This window comes from Strigops habroptila, chromosome 2 (genome assembly GCF_004027225.2).
Source record: "Strigops habroptila isolate Jane chromosome 2, bStrHab1.2.pri, whole genome shotgun sequence".
Classification (NCBI taxonomy): Eukaryota; Metazoa; Chordata; class Aves; order Psittaciformes; family Psittacidae; genus Strigops; species Strigops habroptila.
Window position 1 is genome coordinate 17,814,413 of NC_044278.2, and position 20,463 is coordinate 17,834,875.

Consider the following 20,463-nt stretch of genomic DNA (forward strand, 5'->3'; position numbering starts at 1 on the left):
AAAAAAAGAAGAGATATATAAAGACAAGACTCAGCCAGGGAGTACATAGATTCAAATAGTATACAGGATGTTTCTTCTTGCTCTGTTATTCTGGAGCACATACTACCAAGGCAGAGGGGTGGCTGAAGAAAAAGCTAGGAGGTTTTATTTCCCTGCCCTCAGGGTGAGTTTTCTTCAACATCTACTTAAACCTTTTGTTCTCTGAAGCAAGAACGCACTTCAAACCCAAGAGATCACCAAAGACCATACATGAGGGATTCTTCTCACATATGCCACAGGAAGAAGAAACCCATTAAATTTTTGGCCTTCATCTCAGGCAAGACTGACACTGAGGCCAGAGCAATCCTTTAATCCAGTTTTCCTCTAGGAAACCATGCCATGATGCCCCTATCCCACATTTTTTGGGGGGGAGGCTATAACTGAGAATACAATCCCTCTCACACAGTGGTCTTGGTTGCTTTAGAAGTTCAGGAGAATTTACAGTGTGCAAGATGAACCACATACCTCACAGCAGTATTTGTAAAAGGTGATTTATGAAGCAAGTACAGAATTAAGCTACTGTTTAACATAGGATTCCTGCTAGGAACTCTACAGAGGCCAATTTGATTTGGATTAATATTCTGCCAGTTTATCTGTAGGGTCCACAAAGAAATGTGATGTAGATACTTCCACCTCTCAACTTATATGCTCCATTAGTAAATAATTTCTTCTTGGAACATAAGTATGAGGAGAAAATATTTCTTGCATACAGAAGACTGTCAAAATTAATCTTCCTTGCCACTGAAAGAAAAACTTTGTTGCAAAATTTTTTCCATACATTTCCTGTTTGGCTTTGAAACGTTATTCATAAACAAACTTTTCATCAGGCACCATTTTCAATATATGATAGTTCTTAATGTGGTCTCACTTGAAGTCTTGCATTGATTTCAGTACTGTCTGTGCATACCAAGTAGAACAGGGAAGAGACAGAGAATGCATTTTGCATGTATTAACATATCATGTGAGAGAGGTATGGAACTGATGTGGGGAAGACTGTAGTAAACATTTCAGTTCTGAAACTCTATTGCACCTATAGGACAGGCTCCCAGCATTTAGAGAAAATCTCTGAAGGAATACTGTGCTACGACTGGGAGAACTATGCACAGCACTTGCCTGTAGTCTGAGCTCCCTAAATATACTAGCAAACAACAAGAAACTTTTCCTAGTATACTGAGAATAGATTTTTCCATGCAACCTTCAAAAGGTGATTTCCGCTGTATTTTCAATGAGCCTGTAGCACAAGAAAAGACTATTAAAAGTACCTATGGACAAACACAACTGCTATATTTCTAAAATCTTTGATTTTTTGGGAGGTTTGCAAACCTATTTCCCCAGAAAACACATTTTAGTAGAAAGGAAAGCATCACACAGAGCAAGTTCCACAGCCCTACTGCATACTGGGTTTTACATGCAGAAACAACTATAGCAAGAGATAAAGAAAAGGGTGAGTTGAAGCAGTCATCTGCTTCTTCATAGCTGAGGGAATACATATGCCCACCCTCTACTGCTAGATGCTTTCCTTGCCTTGCACTGAGTGTTCTACTATAGCAGTTTTTAAGTGTTTGTAAAAAGTCTTTGCCCCGGTCCCATGCCTGGCCTCTGCAAGTTTTGATCATCTGACACTAGGCAAACTCGCTCAAGGAACAGAGCTAGCATAAAATTAACTACCTAGTGTAAAGAAATCAAACCCACAACATCAATCCTGTTCTGTTGCATGTTCTGTTGCATCCTCCGTTGAGGGACAAACTGCACCAGCCACAAGCACTTGGTTCTGCCGGACTTTAAACTGAGACTTTGCTGCACAGATCCTGCAGCTGCTCTGGGGTGCAAGAGCCCAGGTTGTCTAGTTTTTCCCTTATGTTCTGTGGGTAAAGGAAGACCCTCTTTCTTCCCCCCTTGCTTTACTTTATAAATAAAGTATTTCCTAAAACATTGAGTAACTGAGATGCTTTAACATCAGTTTTCAGCTGTGAATCTCACAATTTACATTTATCTTGGAAAAAAAGAGTGTGGTATTGAGCCAGAATATTTTGCTACAAAGATATTTAAGGACTACAATGTGCTAAGGTATTCTCATACCAGCAAGAAACTTTTCCCTACCTCGATACTGAAAGGAACCAGTGTAATTACAATGCTCAATAAAATCTGTTTGGGAAAAAGCGCTACAGTCGAAATGTAACAAATTACTATAAGTAGTTTCACAGATTTAAATTAGAATTATTATATTGCTTGTTTTTTGTTGTGGTTTTTAGGTTGGGGTTTTTTGTGGTTTTGTTTGCTTGTGGGGTTGGGTTTGGGGTTTTTTTTTTGTTTGCTTTGTTTTTTTTGTTTGTTTGTTTGTTTGGTTTTTTTCCATTTTGTTTGGTTTGGGTTTTTTTAAGTGAAAATAAGAAAATCCGAAGCGCCAAGATTGGATGTTAGGAAACAAAAAGTCCTGACTCAGAATGAAGGCTTTTTCAGTGTAACAGCATAGACAGCAATATTCATCCATATGTGAAAAGGTAAGCAAGAAAGCAAAAGAAGGACAAAAAGCAGGATTTGATAGGTGTTAATAAGCATTATTTGGAGGACAAACAGCTATCATGGAAGCATTAAAAAAAATAAAATCTGAAGCTGTAGCACCAAAAATATGTAAGTAGATTAGAAGGAGAAATGAGTAAAAATTACTGAGTTATGCTGGAAAGTTGATATAATGCAGGCAATTGAAAGATGAAGGAGGATATTACAGAGCATCTAAGAGGTTTATGGCTTTTTCAGGAGAGTTCTTCTCACAAGCAAACATGCTGCATAAATGCTTTAGACCAGCATAAGGCAAGACACTGAAGTAGCTTAAAGATAAGTCATGGTCTGGGCATTCAGGAATTTCAGAACTACTCTAGGCCACCGTGCCTCACTTAAGTAAAGGCTTTATTGCAGATAGAGGTGTTTTAAAAAAAACCAAAATAACACAAAATGAACCGTAATTGATGAGAAGCAGTAGGGTACTTGAGCGTACCTATGAGTTCTGAGCAGCTGTTCTAGCTGCCAACACTGGAAAGACTTCTGTCAAGAAAATACATGCTTCTCTTCTATAGTAAAGTTCTTCTGACATACAGACAAAATAGCAGAGAAAGGAAAACTGGCTTGGTATAAATAACTTGGAGCTGAGGAAGCCATTCTTTAGAGTAACTATTTATGGAAGTACAAGTAGACATGAAATCCACTTGGAATAAAATAAAAGGGTCAGTTATACCACAGCAAACTACCAGCAAGCTACCTTTGTTATTGAGCAGCTAGTGGCAGTAGTACAGAGCTCTCTTCACATCTTACATACCCTGACTCTTGGCAAAGAGAAGGAGTGGGTAGGAAAACAGATGACCTTATTAAATGCAACATATTCGTTAAATGGAATAGTGTAATTATTCATGTACAGATATTTTCTGCATGCGTTGTACCTTTTCCAAGAAAGACTACAGACAACCAATGTTTTTAGGGGAAACCTAGTACCATTGGCCTGAGTCTCATTTCACAGCCTGTGATAGTATAGCAAAGTTGGAAGGATTTCCTGTTTTGTTTTCTTACATAAAGAGATTAAAAGCAGCTATTGAAAAGCAATCTTTGTTTCAATGGTTCAACCAGTTCAATGACTGCTTTCAAAGCATTGCTGCTAAAGTATGAGTAAATACTCTAGTATACAGCTGAAGAAACTTTACTGAGCACTGTATGAATTCCTAAGTCTCTTCCCTAGACTTTCACATTAACCTCATTGAGGAAAGATGAGAGGATCTTAGATTGATGTGAATTTGACTATGAAGAATGATCTTCAGTGATACCAGTGGGCTGGTCTGTATGTTTGAGTACATTCCAAAGTACAGCTGGAACATAATTTGCCATTTATATGTTCACGAGTGAAACAAAGTACCGGAATTTTCACTGTATGTGACAGTGCAATAATATCACAAAGTATACAAAGGTTACATAAAGAGAATCTATCTAGGTCAATGAATCGAGAAAGTTAAGGTTTTCAAACAGAAATACATTAGAAAAAATAAAAATGCGTGACACTACTTCGACAACATCATTCCACTCTGTAGGTTAACTGGACTAATCTACCTAAATAAAGCAGAGAGAGACCATCCCAGAAGGTCCAAGATAGGTTTGTATCCTAACTAGGAGTGCAAAATGCAATGACTTACAGTGCACAGTGATAGTGGTCGAGTCCATCATGCTTTTGTCAGTCAGAGAGCACTTATATTCTCCTGTTGCATTTCGCCTCACGTCTGTCATGACATAAGTATCTGAGCTTCTTATACCTTCTGTTTCTCCCTGTGGATGGAAAACAGAACATTTATTGTATATGGGCCTGATAAAAACATTAGTTTCTGATAAGGATTTTTTTTTTTATTATAGGGGTAGTGAAATAGTCCAAAATATGTATAGACACAGCATCACTGAAGTGTAATTACCTGTTAATAATACTAAGATTTATTTCCTGCATGACACCAGAGTATTAAAACCCACCTGCAATTAAGAGCTTACTCTTTTAATTGAATGATTAACTTATTTTAAGAGGCTATTAATATACAAAATTTGAACATTTAGCAGAAAGAAAATGGGAGAAAACAGGAGACAAACAGTCTACGAATAAGAGTGCCGTAGAAATCACAACAGCAAAACAAATTGTGTTTCTAAATCTGTATCTGAAATGATATATTCAGTTCAGGAAAAATCATGAAGTGTACTGCATTGCACAGTTTTCAAACATCACAAGCACACCTTGCTCTATTCACATCACGGTATGGAGTCTGTTAGGGTATATGCTACTTTATACGCATTTGTCTACAAAAACTGGTGTTTTAAATTTTGCAGCAAGCATTGCTTTCTGTCTGCCCAGTTCCCCCCTGATTACAACTGACTGACTTAAATCACGTTTGAAACAAGCACAGAATGAAACCCTAATTTGTACCTCTGAAGTCAGAAAGAGATTTAAGATACCCATAAGTCTCGCAAAGAAATCACCAATTCCAACTCTCCTTGAGAGAAAGGACTTGTATCAGGTAGAGGGAGACCGAAGGTAAGACAAACTTGGGTGCTTTGCTCACTCACTGTGCTAGCAGAGCAACGGGAGATACTATATACTTTCTTCCTTGGCACTGGGATGACTCACTGAATCTAAATGGCTGTTCTGAGATAAGAGGACTTCAGCTCCTAGTTTCCCTTGCTGCTCTTCAGCCATTCAAACATGCCAGGCATCCAAACTAGATGAGGATTATGTTCAAAAGGCAATCTGTGAAATACCTTGAAGCATGCCACTGCGTTTGGCCTCTCTCAAAAACAGCTCTGCTCACTACTGCAGTAGGAATAAAAAAGGGATATAAAATAGGAAAAAGAAGCAGGATACAGGAAGCAGGACTAGGAATATAAAGCCCTATCTGTCTGTGAATTTCACCAATACTAAGATGATTAATGGCACCATGCATCTTATGCATTTGACAGATTTTTTCCTATGCTTTCTTCTGTGCTGTCACACTTGTTCTTTTTGGTGCTGTTATGCCACAAAGCAATTAATAAATTAACTAAAGAAATTGCACAAAGATTCATCTGTGAAAAAAAAAAAAAAAAAAGCTGAATTGATTTCCTGTACTTTCACTGCTGGATCTTTGTCTGTTATGACAACAGATGAGACGGTTTTATTCAAGATGCTGAATTACTTTAGTCAAAACTGCTTCTTATCAGAATATCTGATGATGGGAAATGAAGCCTAGTAATTTTTAGTAGGTCCAAGCCTCAAAACACTTCAGGTGAGGTGGGGGGAAGAAGATGTTTTCTCAAAAAATTTTGCCAACTCAAGTGAGGCATTCTGAGAATCTGATGTAATGGCTGATGTCTATCCTCAGGTTTTGTTGCATTGAATTCCTTCCTTCATTTGTTATAAAACCACGTATACACTGGCATGTAGCAATATCTGCAGGAAGGGACGATACAGAATATTTCACCACACAGTGACAGCAAGGCAGGACTTACTGGAATGTAAAACAGGAACTCCTGTGGAGGAGGGTTGCCATTTCCTGAGCACTTCAGAGTGATGTTATCGCCTTCTTTAACTGTACTACTTTGTGATAGCACTTGAATAGTTACCTTCTCTGTTGGATCTGTGAAAATAATGCACACATTTAACAGGATCTGCAAAAACCTGCACTGTTACACTATGCATACAATATGCATGGCCGAAGAGTACATGATTTTATCATCAAGCCGGTGAAGATATTCACATATGTAAAAAGAACTGAAGTTAATCACACTTTCTGCATTTTTGCCAATGAAGTAAGTGCAAAGAAGCCATATGATTTCACTCATTTTTCTTCACCAAAATACCTGCAACTGAAACAGCAATGATTACAACCATGTCATGTACTTAAAAGAAAAAAACCCCTGATGGGTATGAACAGTTCCATGGTGTGATTTCGTTATGAGACATTAACTTGTTCTCTGTGAAGCTCCCTGTTTGGAGGACTGCAGCAATCAGAAAAACAACTGAAGCTCTCAATGCCTTGCATTAGTACGAGATAATAACCTTCTTGCATTAAAAAGAAAGAAATATGAACTAAGTGACTATGTTCAGCCTATTCTACATGCTGATCACTACAGGCTTTCAGAAAGATGAATTTGGTGAACATAATGGGACCCTTAACATAGTCAACAAAACTGTAAATGTAACATACTTCTGCCATGTTCAGTGAAGTTGAACTATAACTTACATTTTACTTTGGTGGTTTTTTTTTTAAAGCAAAGACAGTATACTTTAATAGATGCTATTCTTTCCAAGTAGAACCCTAAATATAGTTAAAAAAAAAAAAAAAGGAAAATGAACAAAATTAAAGGAATACAGGCAGATAGCTCTCGATGCTTTAATTTTAATGAATAAATAAATTCCACCAAAGATGCCAGTCTTTCATTAAGACACGGTAGAGCATGTCTTATTAGACACTAAAAAAAAAAAAAAAGAAAATTACATAGCAGAGAAATCCTTGCCTGACAGCTGATTTTGTAGGTTTAGTGGAGCGTGTGCTCTACAGCCTTTCCAACCCTTAAGGCATTCATCATGTCTGTCTTCTGCTATGGGATTTCTCTATAACAGGAACTGCATTCTGCAGTGGCCTCTTGATGACTGAGAACTCTTAACACAGCATCTCTCCTCCTCATAGGAGGACGGGTACTGGGCTTCAACAAGCCACATCATCCCTCCTTCAGATACAGTAGCCCCAGCTCCCTTCCACATCCAAACAGCTTCTATCTCAGTACCTTCAGAGCTGAAGCACAACTTTGCCTGCTTAGGAAAAGGAAGTCCAGCATTGCTGCTGGTGTGAAATGCAACAGATACAATGAAGCAGCTAGTCAGGAAGCCTATGCACACCTCTTAACAACAGCAGGGCCAAAATCCCCTGTTTCAGGGGCTGTCTGGTGAGCTGGCCTGCTGCAGGAACTTATAGAATCATAGAATCAACTGGGTTGGAAAAGACCTTTAAGATCATCAAGTCCAACTGTTCCCCCAGTACTGCCAAGGCCACCACCAAACCATGTCACTAACCAAAGCAAGCTGAAGGCCACATGCACAGGCCAGGGCCTGACATGCCGACTAGATGGAGCAAGAGTCCTCTTCTCTGGGGCTCATGGGATGAAGGTCTAGAGCTTTGATTTGGGCATGTAGTGTGTGGATTACAGAATGTAAATTGCTATCCACTCACTGTCAAGTTGATGTGAAGATGACTAAACATGAAGAAATTACTGTAAAGGACGTCTAGATATAGTCTGGAATTGCTTAGGCTTTGTCTCAAGAATGAAAAGGGATGAGGTATCCCCGCTCATGGCAAGGGGGTTGGAACTAGATGACCTTAAGGTCCTTTCCAACCCTAACTATTCTATGATTCTACGAATTATAATGAAGATAACTTTTAGGACTTTAATTTGGAACAGATTTTCCCACAGAGATGAACAGAACTGGATTAAAAATGGAAAGTTAGACAAGAATTACCTCTTGCAAACCACCAGTCTTTCTTGTAGGAATATCTTACCCTTCTATCTACTGCAATCAACCAGGAGCAAATTTTTTATTTCATTCTCCAAACTGGAAAAAAAAAAAAACCTACCGAAATAAGTAACAAATAATTAAATTGTTCTCTAAGGTGAAGAGGTCATCCTTTTGAGGAAAACACAACCTGATGATAGGGAAATACAGTGGACAGCGCAATGCTTAAACACAGGTAATGTGCTCCCTTACCTTCACAAATAAACAAGAGGAGCCTAAGGAAGGTGTAACCTGCCTCTCAGTGGCACATATCCCTGGCTTGGCCCACCTTACCTTGTGCTTCTCTAAACCTGTTCTCTAAACAAGAACAAGATTCTGGGATCCAGCACCAAAAGACAGTTATGCACTAAATGAATGCTGCTATCCCAGATCCACCATGGTCATAACTGCATAACTTCAAGGAAAACACCAGTGCTGGAAGCAGCATGAATATAAAGTGACTGACTCTAATCTGTTATGTAACGAAGTTTATCCATAACAAGACAAACACTTAACACCAGGGCATGACTGGAAAGTCTGCCTGACAAACATTATCTTTTTACACTGATTCATGCTGAGCAGAACCCAACATAACTGGAGTCTAGGTAATTTGGATAACTGAGATACTATCTGTCTAGCTCCAATTCTCTTGTATTACTCATGTTACTTTCAGTAGCTTGCTTGCTACAGCTGCAAACCAGATCTGATAACTACTGCTAGCTGAGCTAAGTTATCCAATTCCAGCTAGCACCCAAAACAGCAGGCGCTAATTCACTCTTCCTCTCATACTAGGTTACAGTGGCTGGCTGCTTCCAGGATGTCAACTAGCTAACACTTGAGTACTAAAGACTGCACTAGCCCAGAGCTAAAGCCCCCTTCCAAACAGTAAAACATTTCTTAGATCCTGACTGAATAGGTATATCTTTAAAAAAATCTTGTGTAGACATAGTTTAAGCATGCTTTTCTAATTTCTGTATGATAAATGGTTAAGTTGCAAGGAACAAACAACAAGTCTTCTTCATGATTTTTTTCTGCTTGCTTCAGAGATGCAAAACACAGTAAGTTTTGACAGTCAATCTGAAAAAGAACCCCAACCCTGGAAGACTTCCATTTATTAGAGTTGGAGTCTGCCTTTTTTTTTTTCATCTGCATTACATTTGACTCATTAAAAAAAAAAAAAATCACATTTCTTGAGAAAGAAACTAATTAGGATCGCTGAACTAAATTACAAAACAAAAAAAAGATCAGACATCATTATCATCAGGTAACATCAGTCATGAAATTCATCTGTTGAAGCTTTGGACATCTATTAATAAAGAGTTTCACAAATTCATTTGGAGATGCATTTAAGCAGAGTAAGAAATTGAAGTTACAGCAAATGAAAATATTCAGAAAGGAAATTGGGTAACCCCATACTCTAAAGCCAGAGTTCATACTTGAGGCCTCTTTACTACTGAAGGGTATGTCTGCCTCCCACTGTTGGCTAATTAGCAGCACAATGATACTGCCTATCTCTGGAGGAAGAACTATCTTAATTAAATTGAGTGTTACTACACCAGGATTAAAAGAGCTAGTCTAGCAAACATAAAATGTTTAATACGGAATGCACATGGTATCTGGCACAGTAACTATTCTGCAGTGCTGTGCAGACTTCTTTTTCCTTCACATCAGGTAGTCCTTAATTGCAAGAGCACATAGTATGTGTACCATAGAATCTGCAAGAGCCTCATCCTCAACAGGAGAAGTAGCCTAATGCATGAAAGTGGTGTGGAAATGAGGACAGCAAAGGATCTCTTGGTAAGTAATAGCAACAAATGCTTTCTGGTCATCACACTTCTTCACTGTGAACATCTGCCATATACAGCAGGAGTTATTCGTGGTCATGGGGCTCCATAGTTGACAGAAATAAAGAAAAAAATCCAGGGAAATTTGGTACACAACTTTAAAGCAAAACCAAAAGATGAAAAAACCCCTCTAGCTTTAAAGTGATGGGATAGGTGTCTGCAGGCTTGAAATCTCTATATTATTTTCAATGATAATGATTGCTATCCAGAGGTTTTCTTCTCCAGTTGTGCTGCTTGTCATTGTGGAGAAACAGCTGATGAAAAGAAGGCCTTAATTTACTCTGGCTTCTCCAGGTGAAACCAAGGAGCAATTGCTCCAAGGTTTTATATGATCTGACTAAGGCCAAAACTGATCTCCTACTCCATGACTCAACAAACTTTGCCTGTGAGGGACAACTGATCATCTAAGTAGACCTACCTACTTCAAGCCTGTAGCTTGTGTTTCAAGGCAATGGAGCACACATGCTAGCTGGAGAAATCCAATCCCTTTCTAATTTTCTGTGTATTCAACTGCATTATAGAGTTGTTACACAATGTATAGTAAGACCCTATTAGATGTTGGACTGTATACTTAGACCATATCACTCCCAAAACAAGGACGTATAAACTGAGGTATTACCTGAAGTGTGCAGAAAGGTAACACTTGACTGGACATATTGTATATCTCCTGTTCCTCTATATTGTGCTACAAACTGCTGCCTTCTACAGTCCTTCAGAAGTAGAAGTCTATTTTACAAGGTCATTTTACAAGACTTTGAAACCCTCTTCCCCCCTTCTGTAATTGCTACCACCAACTATGACCTTTCTTGTCAACTGCCCATTTTATTTATTCAAAGGAGAATTATGATTTACACATCGGTCAGTAATACAGTAAGGAAATTGCTGTAGGACTTAGGCCAGCTGGAAGTCATTATTTACAGATTCTCTACATAAAAGTCTACCAATATTCAAACGATATATTTTAAATGCAAAAATCAGCATTTTACAGCTGTAGACAAGCTACTGCATTATGTACAAGGTAGTCTGCCTGTATGAGCTGTTTGGTGCTGTCTCTGCAAAAATGAAAAACATTTGAGTATACTAAAAACTATTTTGTGTATTTATTGCATAATTCAGGGGGCACAGTCACTGATTAACCACTCTAACTTCTGTTAAATTTCTGAAAAGCATGTTTCACTAAGTTTTGTGGTTACCACTTTCATTTTGTCAATGCAATCTTGATATTCAGTATTCTAAGGTTAGAAAGAAATATCAGGTAAATCTGAAGTAAAATTATACAGAGAATGTACTCAGACCTTCTTGCTGCAAATCAGCTTTGAAGAAACCGTCTCACCAGGCAAGCAGCAATGTGTCTGTAATTCTGTAAAATGTTTCTGATTTTGCTTCCTACCTCCGAGTTAGACTTCATAAAACAACAGGTGCTTTCTAATAACTTACAGTGAACATCGAAGACAACTGGTTCAGACTGTATTGTTTTCTGGCCAGATGGTCCATAATATGCCACAATGCAAGTAAACTTGGCATTCGCATCTTCCTTTGTTGGCGTGTACTGAAGAGATGATGTCATGGTGAAGAGTCCAGTTGACTTGTCCACAATCTTTTGCAAATTTATGACCACAACTGAAAAGGAAATACTGTTTCAGTGTCACACAGACAAATTTGCAACCTTTTTTCCTACATTTTGTTGCTTACTCTGTATTTGTTATCAGGATACAAACATGCAAGCAACACAACAAATTACCCAAGAGACTCTACAGTTTACCTCTAGTATTGCTACTGATGTACATCAGGAACGTTTTATCAACAACAAAGTCCTAACATGCTGTACATTTTAGAGCAAATCAAAACAGAAAACTAATTGTAAACTTGTGGGGTTTTTAATACAAATCTCAGCTCAATTTTTAAGCAGAAATAAGGCCTCAAAAATCCTGGCAAAACCAATTTTTAGGATCATATTTACAACTGAATTTTGTAAGTATTGTCTATTTTATGGAAGGTAAAATATTGGGGTCTGATTAGCCCGTCAAAATCAAATTTGAAAGAGAGTGAAAAAACAAACATTCTTTGTAAATATCCCGGAAAATAAATACCATATAAGGACATAATGATCTACATGTTCCAAACACAATATTGGACAGGTGTGAAATTGACACAGTTAACACCTAATAAGAAGCTGGAAATTAGATTCAGGTTTCTACTAGCTACACAGGCTCAAGAATAGGTTTGCAATAGTATTAACAAAGGCAGCCCTCATTCCCCATGATGTAGTTTTAAAGCTGGAACTGAAAGAGAGATTCTATGGCATAGCTTGGGTGCTCTGAATGGCCTAGAAGTTTCCTTCCAGTTTCATCTTTCCATATGAGTAGTTTTCCTTAAAGGAACAATACATTAAACTAAAGTAGAGCAACTCTTATAAACGCAGTTCTTCATGCGTACACCTGCCTGTGGATTCAGGGACATTGGCTATCATTGAAACGTACCTTCTTCCATGGGTTGCAAAACTCTCCCATTTTTGTACCATGTAACATTGCCTTCAGGATAACTATCTCTTGCAACGCACTCCCCAAGCTGCAGAACAGACAGGAATTAGTTGCTGTTTCTCTCCACTATGTTTTAATATAATTCTATTTTTGCTTATGCTGCTTTGGGTAAAAATTTCTAGTAAGTTCAAATGCTGAACTCCAACTATTTTTATTAAATAGGACAAAACCCATCAATGAGGCTTAGGTACAATTTGGAAAAGGTTTTGGTGGTGGGTTTAAGACCAGGATGGCACAGTACAGCAGTGGCGAGGGAACTGGCTATAGACCACGACCTCTCACAGGCACACATGCACCCGCTCTAAGCCTCATTCCATCACCTTTCTCCATGTTGACTTCAGGCAGCTGTCAGGCACATAACTTTGAGGGAGAATGCTGCTCTTACCATTTGTAGCTTCTCTGTTTCTAAGAAGTCTGCTTGATGTAAGATTTCTGGTTGAGAGGGTTGTTCTAAAACATAAATAAGATAAAAGTACTAGTGAAAGGAGCACATACAGCTGTTTTAAAAACAAAAAGTTACTAAAACACCCTCATGGACTTTGAGACTAAACAGAACAATCTAGTCTGGTATAGTCTTACCTACGCTTTGCCATTACAAGCAGAAAAAGTGAGATACTTCTATTTCAATATTAGCAAATGGATTGAAAAGGAAAAAAACATCACTTTAAAACATATCATAATGAAATCCGTGCATTCTGACAATACATTTTTTAGCCAGGCAGACTAGTGCTGTACCTGGAAGGAGAGAATCTATCTGATTTATATGAAACACACACTGGAGAAGGAACCAGTAGTACAGAAACTATAGCAACAGAAAAGCAGCTTTACTGTGGATATTACTGTAGCTGAGCTGTCACATTATAAAGGAAAAAATTCAACCTAATCATTCTTCTAATGTTTATTTTTCCTAACTGTGATTGTTACATTTAAGAAATTCAGATGATAGAGATAAATGTAATTACTTAAACTGATTCTGAGTTAGTTATGACTTTCTTAAAAAAAAATAAACTTTTTCTTCAGTGTCAGTATGTCTTCTTATTTGCTTTTATTATGGTAGATGGACCTTTTAGTCTGCCAAAGTGGAGGATCTATCAATGTTTCCATCATAAAAGAGTACTTTCTAGAGACTATATAACTTGTCTGTTAAAATAGTTTGGCCTGAAGCCCGGAATGCAAATTTTCATCTCCAAAAGAGACAGTTTTCCCCCACAATTTTAAAAGGAGAGGAGAAGAGTGAGGGAGGAAAAAAGAAAAATAAATCAATGTTTATACAGTTGAAAAAAGCCTCAACACTCTAGCTATACTGCATTAAAAAGCATACATATTATATACTTTTACAGACTGAAACATCCTAAATGATGCCAGCTTACAGAACTTCTTTCCAAATCAAGCTTCCTAATAAATAATGTGTGTATGTCACTAATGCCAGCCCAAAGTGAACTTACTACCTTGCCAAAATCTCTACACACTGATGAGTTTACCAATGTGCAGGTGTACTGATCCTGCTATCACAGAGATAGCAAGCCAACATGTTTCAACAACAACCCATTTGCTTTGTGTGTGTGTGCATGTATGTCTGTGTATTTGTGCGCATACAAATGCAGGTATATTGTTTACTTGAAAGACTACACCGGGATGGAACAAGAACAGCTCAAAAAGGAAATTAAAGGCAATAAAAGAACCTCTTCATTTGACATTTAAAAAACCCCAAACCCTTTGCTTGTGGCAAAACCCAAAAACAAACAAAAGAAAGTCAAAGCTATACGCCAAAACCATCACAATTTCTTCAAAGGACTAGTAAAGATTATTCTTCTAAGATATGTGCATATTTATTTCTCTTTTGTTATTTTTAATGGAAAAAGATTGACCTATTCTCTGTAAGAACCTGCCAAGGACAAAACATTTCAATGTCAATCCAAGCAAATGTGGTTTCACAAGCCCATTAACAGGCCTCCTGGTTCAGATTTTTGCGTTCCATAAACATGCACAGTTGACTGCCTGTTACAAGTCACCAGCTGGTTGATCTAAAACACCTTCCCCCACCTCAGCCTTGCTTCCTTTCATCTCTTATCTCCCCCAGGTGTGGTTTGAGAAGACTACTTTTTGGTCCTTTGGGGCACCCGAGCCCTGCAATGCTCCTACTGAAGGAAAGGCAAGACCTCCTGCTCCATGGCCCCTGTGTGGCTCTCCCTGTTTTGAGTGATCTGGTGACTGAGCAGATGCTCCAGTTGAGAAGCTGCCACATTCTCTCTCAGAGGAGCCTCTGAAAGGACATGTTTGCTGCCAGATTCCCACAGCCACAGCATGTGCACCAAAGTAATTCACTACAGAAGACTTATTTGGCATTTATTAGCTCAGCGTCTGAAGCAAGAAGAAATTTTAAACTTGGCAGCAGCAGAGCCCACTGCTTACCTCTTAGCTTAAAAGCTTGTCAGAGTATTTTGCAACTCTGTATAGGCTCTATAATGGGGGGGTGGTGTGGAGGAAAGCTTACTGCCTGCAAAAGCCAAGCATCGGTGTGGTAGGACAGCAGCTCATGTCTGCTGGGCTGTTCAGCTTTGGAAACTGGCCACTTAATTCCACAAAAAAGATGCTGACAGGATCCATCTGGAAAGCTGGTAGAGCTTGTTTGAGCAGTCCAGTAAGCGAGGCTAGCAGGTGGTACCTGTGCAATGAACCATTTCAGCTCGTTAGTTCTGAGTTAATCAGGTAGCACAGATGAGGACATGACAAGCTTCAGTAAAACCCAGCATCAGTCACGACTTCTGGGATACAGCTGAGTTTCAGGTGTATAAGATTTTGGTTTATGAGGGTTCACACTGCTGCAGTTTAGCTCTGTATCTGTGGTTCAATGAGTTAGAAACTCTGTTGGTTAAATAAATGAAGCCTGCAGGCTATTCTTAACTCTTTTGTAATTAGAACAAGCAAGCAAGAAAGCAAGCAAGAAAAAATGAAAAACCAAAACCACTTTTAACAAGGAAGTTAAAAGCAAAGAAATGTTAAGATAACCCTAAATAAAGTTGTGAACTCAAAATGAAAAACTGCAAAGGTAATTGTTTCTTGTAGTGCTAAGTCTCCCACAGTACGTGTGGCATCCTCTATTCTTATCTTCCCTGGCAAATAGAAGATTTCTCTATTAGTACTAATGCATACAATAAAACATACAAGCTGTGCTCCATGGCTGAGTTAGCATTGTGTTAATATTTAGTACAGTACACAGTAATTCAAGCAGTTAGCATTTCATTTTACTATATACCACTCTCATCTACATATTTACTGCTGTGTGATAGGTAAACATGATAATTCTTTATAATTTCCTTTGAAGCACTGTGTTTACTATGTGTGCTCTGAGCACACTCCTCCCTGTTGTCATTAATTCAATTGTTCTCGCAGTCAAATTGAAAGTGAAATGAAGGAACAGAATTAGTGTTGACTCCTAGTCTAGCTTTAAACTCACTTGTGCCACCAACAGACTTCTGCTTAGACACTGCTGATGACTCCCTGACACCTTCTCCCAGAGAGAAGTGTAAGGCTGCCCTTCCAAAACATGAGTTTGTGTTTTTCAAGCAGAAGTGTGATCTCTTTGAAACTGCCCATCCCTGCAGTCAACGTGTTCCCACAAGAGACTTACTTTGACTGTGTAAATCTGCACCTGAAGAGCAACGAAGGCCAAAAAAAGCCATGTAAAAACATGAAGCTGAGGAAGATACCCACTGCAGTCACAGGGCAGCATTTACAGATGCTAACCTCTGCCCCAGCAGACTTGCGCCCCTAAGAAGGAGCGATGGACACCTCCATGGGCTGTCAGGGTATGCAGGATTACATTTCTGCTCTGAATTAGCATGAGAAAAAGGCCAGGTTTGTCCACACTCCTGTATGACTTGAGCACGACTGTGTTTCAGAACATTGGGGATCGCACTGCAGATCAGCCTTGCAAACGGGTTGTAACGATATCACTAATAAACTTTGCTGTGCTCTAAGAGAGAACTGCAAACTGGTATTCCTCCTGGTACTTCTGGAGAGGACAAAATAAGCACTTGGGGCTGGCAATTGTTTTTCCAGCCTCTTGCTCTCTCCCTCACAGTTCATACCATTGCATACAGGCTGCTCAGTGCTGCTTTAAACCTCTCCCCGATCTCATCTTGCAGACTGCACACAGTTAATGCTTCCCTCGTGCAGAAAAATTCACTTGGAGAACAAATGGAAAATAATCAGCGCTAATTTTACATTTTTCATTTCCAAGGCCAAATGACATCATATAAGTGAGTCATTATCAAAGCCTAAAATTCTCTTTGAGCAAGCACTTATCATGAATAAACTGCAAGTGCAGGCAGTCCTGTTACATAAATGCCACCAGTAGATTACATTTTTGAAAGCTGCAGAAATTTGCTAGTCTTAGTAATTTACTCAGCCAAACTTACTTTCTTGGCTTTAATCTTTCCCTTAAACAAAAGTTTCTGTAATTTACGATTCAGATGCTGATGAATATTAACAGTAGTAAGAACTAGATTTACTTACTGAAGACTTTGACTATCGTTGGCTCTTCGAAAACATCATCTTCTGTAACAAGCATACATACAAATCTCTTTTCATCACTGATTCTTGCATTCTTGATGGATAACGTATAGTTTTCTGAGAGACTCAACCTGTCTTTGTACTCTGGTACATCATCATACTGTACATTTTTTTTTGTTGATGATCTGAAGGCAATAAATACTGGAGATCCATTTGGCATTTCCTATAACAAAAGGATAAATATCTCTATTTTGCATACACGCTCATTTGGAAGTTCCTGAAGATCTGCAACTGGTACAAAACCCTAATTTAAAAAAAAAAAAAAAAAAAAAAATCTGAAAGCTACATTAGATGGCTTTTTTCCTGATAAATGTCAACAAACAAGAAATTCAGTGTAATATGAGAGCTAGTTTAAGACTGCTGTGGTACACATAGAGAATACCATCAGTAGAATTGGCTCAATCTCGGCATAGCAGAGGGCTTTCTCTGATGAAGGCTGGTGGTTCTGGCACCAGCTGCCTCTGTCTGTATGAAAAAAAAGTATTTGAAACAGAAGCATTCGTGAGCTTGACTTAGAAGCTTCGGTTTCCTTTTCTTCCATGACTGTTTTACATATTCATATTGTTTGTCTGGGATATTGAGACTTCATTCCAAATGCAGGATTTAATCAGGCATAACCGCCTATTTTATTCTAAATTAGTTTTTAACTTTTTTCATTTGTTTTTAAAGGGCCCAAGAGCTTGTGGCATGGGAATATACATAAAATCAAATATTGTTATTTATGCATGTCCTGATAACCTGCAAAATAGCATTTTCTAGACATCCTCCTTATATTAATCCATATGCTGTTACCATCCTAAGAAGAAATACAAAGTTGACAGCCTTGCACAAGACTCCCATACAAAAAAATTATTTTTGAGAGACCAAGTTACAGGTAGAGTTCTGCAGGATTTGATTCCCCCCTACTTATACACACACAGAGCAGGGATAGGCTCTGTCCGCCTTTGTTTAAAGTGAGGTGAAAGGCTGACTCCATCTTTATGTTCAGTATTGTGCTGGGGGGCTGGAAGAGGTTTTCATTCCCTTTTATCCGTTGCACCTTGCAGCACTGATGCAAGTAGTGTTCCTAGCACAATACCTCAGCTTGACTGCAGAGTCCACAAAAGCAAGAAGACGCTGTGACAAGAGACAGGTGCTGTCAAGAGCTGGGCAAGGAGCAGGAGGCAACAGCTAACGTGAAGTTTAAATTCCCTTACAGTCTTTCTCCTTCTCCCACTTTCAGATTACTCTAGATGTCTGTCTCACATAAAAAAAAGTATTGCCTTGACTTGCTACAGAGGAAATTGGCTGTCAAGTGCAAACGAGCTCTTAACTCTGTAAGCCTACCCAGCACACAAGCAGGCACAGGTAGACATTCAAGGCAGCAAAGCCTGCTCCTGCCAGGGTGCAAGTTTCCCAGTGCTCCTGGGCACCCACCAGGAATCCAAATTGCTGCTCCCAAGGCAGCAGAGCAGCAAAGGTAGTTCCTCCTTCTTCCAATGAAATATTCACCTAACCAAAATCCCCTAACACCTGCCCTCCACCTCCAAGCACTGCCAGGCTGGGAGCTGCCCTGAGAGAACGCATATCACTTTCACTTGGTTATGTGCACTGTGTCAAGAATTCATACAATAGCAACTAGATCGGCCCTTTTGCATGTTAGGTTTCATGTCCCTTTCCACTTAGAAGTGCACTGGAAAGAGATAATGCATTTCTTTTTCCTCAAAATAGCCTTGCATCTTCATAGAGATGGACTTGTGTCTTCCCCAAAAAAGCCAGCAGACTGAAACAAACACACTGCAAAATGCAGGCACTGCATCTTCTGAATGCTAATGCAAAACAGTTTTGCTGAACCTTTTTGGTGTAACATCCTCCACTGACTTCTGACTTCCTTTCCCAAAATGTGTTTGTGGAGAAGGAACTCTTGAGTGGATGATGGCTGCAAAGACTGCAAACCTCCAGTACAAGGGAAGGAGCCGGGAAGGATTCTGACACATCTCCCAGCAGCAAACCAGAATGATGTAAAATAGGCTGGTAGATGCCATTTACAAGGAGAGAGAGTGACAGAACTGCATAATTTTAAATCCACTGTCAGAGTAGAAATCACCTGTTATTGATGGTAACATTTTGGTTTGAGCATGAGAGAACATTTAGATGAACTTCACAGAAGCAGGAAAAACAGTTGTCCTGATGTCAGTCTGAAAAGCAGAAGGGTTTTGGTAACCTGGTGTTTCTCAGTATGCATGCTTTCAAGGTTTCATTTGACTTTGATATGCTTATTCTCCTTTTGGCCTGGGGTACCAACTGCATATAGAAGAAGCACATCCAGTGATGTTCCTACTGCAAGCTGACCAAGACAACCAAGAGAACATCTGTGTTTTCGCCTTCGTCCTCTGTGCACCAGCAATGGCAGACTGAAACCACCAGAAACTCTACGGAAGTCAGCTCTGCCCTCTTCTTCGCCACTGATTAAATTCAACGTTGCATGAAACAGTATTGAGTGACTGTCAGATCAACCAATCAAAGGAAGTCACTTTCACAGGGACGAAGCATTGTCCTGCTTCACGCAGCCCACTTCAAAAGCATTCAAATATACAACGACGGCTCTGTCAAGTGAGTGAGACGCCACTGGGTAACATGCCAGATCTCTAACACAGGTTGGCAGAGAACTCCTGAATAATTATTTCTCTTGAACAATGAGATTAATTCCCCAAAACTCTAACCTTGGCAGAAATTATGCAGATTGGAATCTTGTAGCCTTACAACCACAGGAATAAATGTCTTCATATCCGAGGCAAAAATCCTATCGATTGGAATCTTATAATCTCACACACAAAAAATAACATACCAGCTTAATGAATGTAAGATAAGCTATACTTACATATTTCCATTTTCCAAACATAAGACCATCTGGTACTTCTAGACGACACGGCATAGTAATAGTATCTCCATATACTGCATTTACTGTGTACAATCCCAGAGCTAGAGGAGAAACAGAAAGAGAAGAACAATTTTAAGTGTTTTCTTGAGTCCCCATATGCTAGCTAACGTTTGGTTCACAGCTATTAGAAAAGCAGAGCCACCTCCTTGACAAACGGTTATTTTCCAGCATGTAGGATTTTTACCCAAACCTCTAATAAAACAGGATTCCTGTCATGAAATTTGTTTTTTTAAACATTACAACCTTTTTGGACCCACATTTCCTGCTGCAGTCAGTGGGGTGCATTTCCAAACAGGAACCCCATCAACCAGATGAACATGTATGCTGCAATCAGTATCCACAGCTATTGTCTCAAACTTGAAACTCCGTGAAAAAGAAACTCCCTAAACCTTTATTTTCTTCATCTCAAAACCCAGCCACTTCTGCCTGGAGAGGTTGTGCTGCAATGCAATACTGTGAGGAGGCCAGCAGACAAGTCATACTCTGACTGTTGCACTATAT

At 39.0% G+C, this 20,463-nt stretch overlaps 1 protein-coding gene across 3 annotated transcripts in view; it reads right to left on the minus strand.

The window, feature by feature from the left end:
• The window catches only part of ALCAM (activated leukocyte cell adhesion molecule), a 124,136-nt gene that overhangs the window by 17,293 nt on the left and 86,380 nt on the right, over positions 1-20,463 (minus strand). For all 3 annotated transcript variants that reach the window (XM_030471622.1, XM_030471621.1, XM_030471624.1), the window contains exons 2-8: positions 19,903-20,003; positions 16,986-17,205; positions 12,853-12,917; positions 12,408-12,495; positions 11,365-11,547; positions 6,043-6,170; positions 4,215-4,344 (exon numbers count right to left, since the gene is read on the minus strand). In XM_030471622.1, the coding sequence (XP_030327482.1) occupies positions 4,215-4,344; positions 6,043-6,170; positions 11,365-11,547; positions 12,408-12,495; positions 12,853-12,917; positions 16,986-17,205; positions 19,903-20,003 (915 nt within the window). The remainder of the gene's footprint in view (positions 1-4,214; positions 4,345-6,042; positions 6,171-11,364; positions 11,548-12,407; positions 12,496-12,852; positions 12,918-16,985; positions 17,206-19,902; positions 20,004-20,463) is intronic.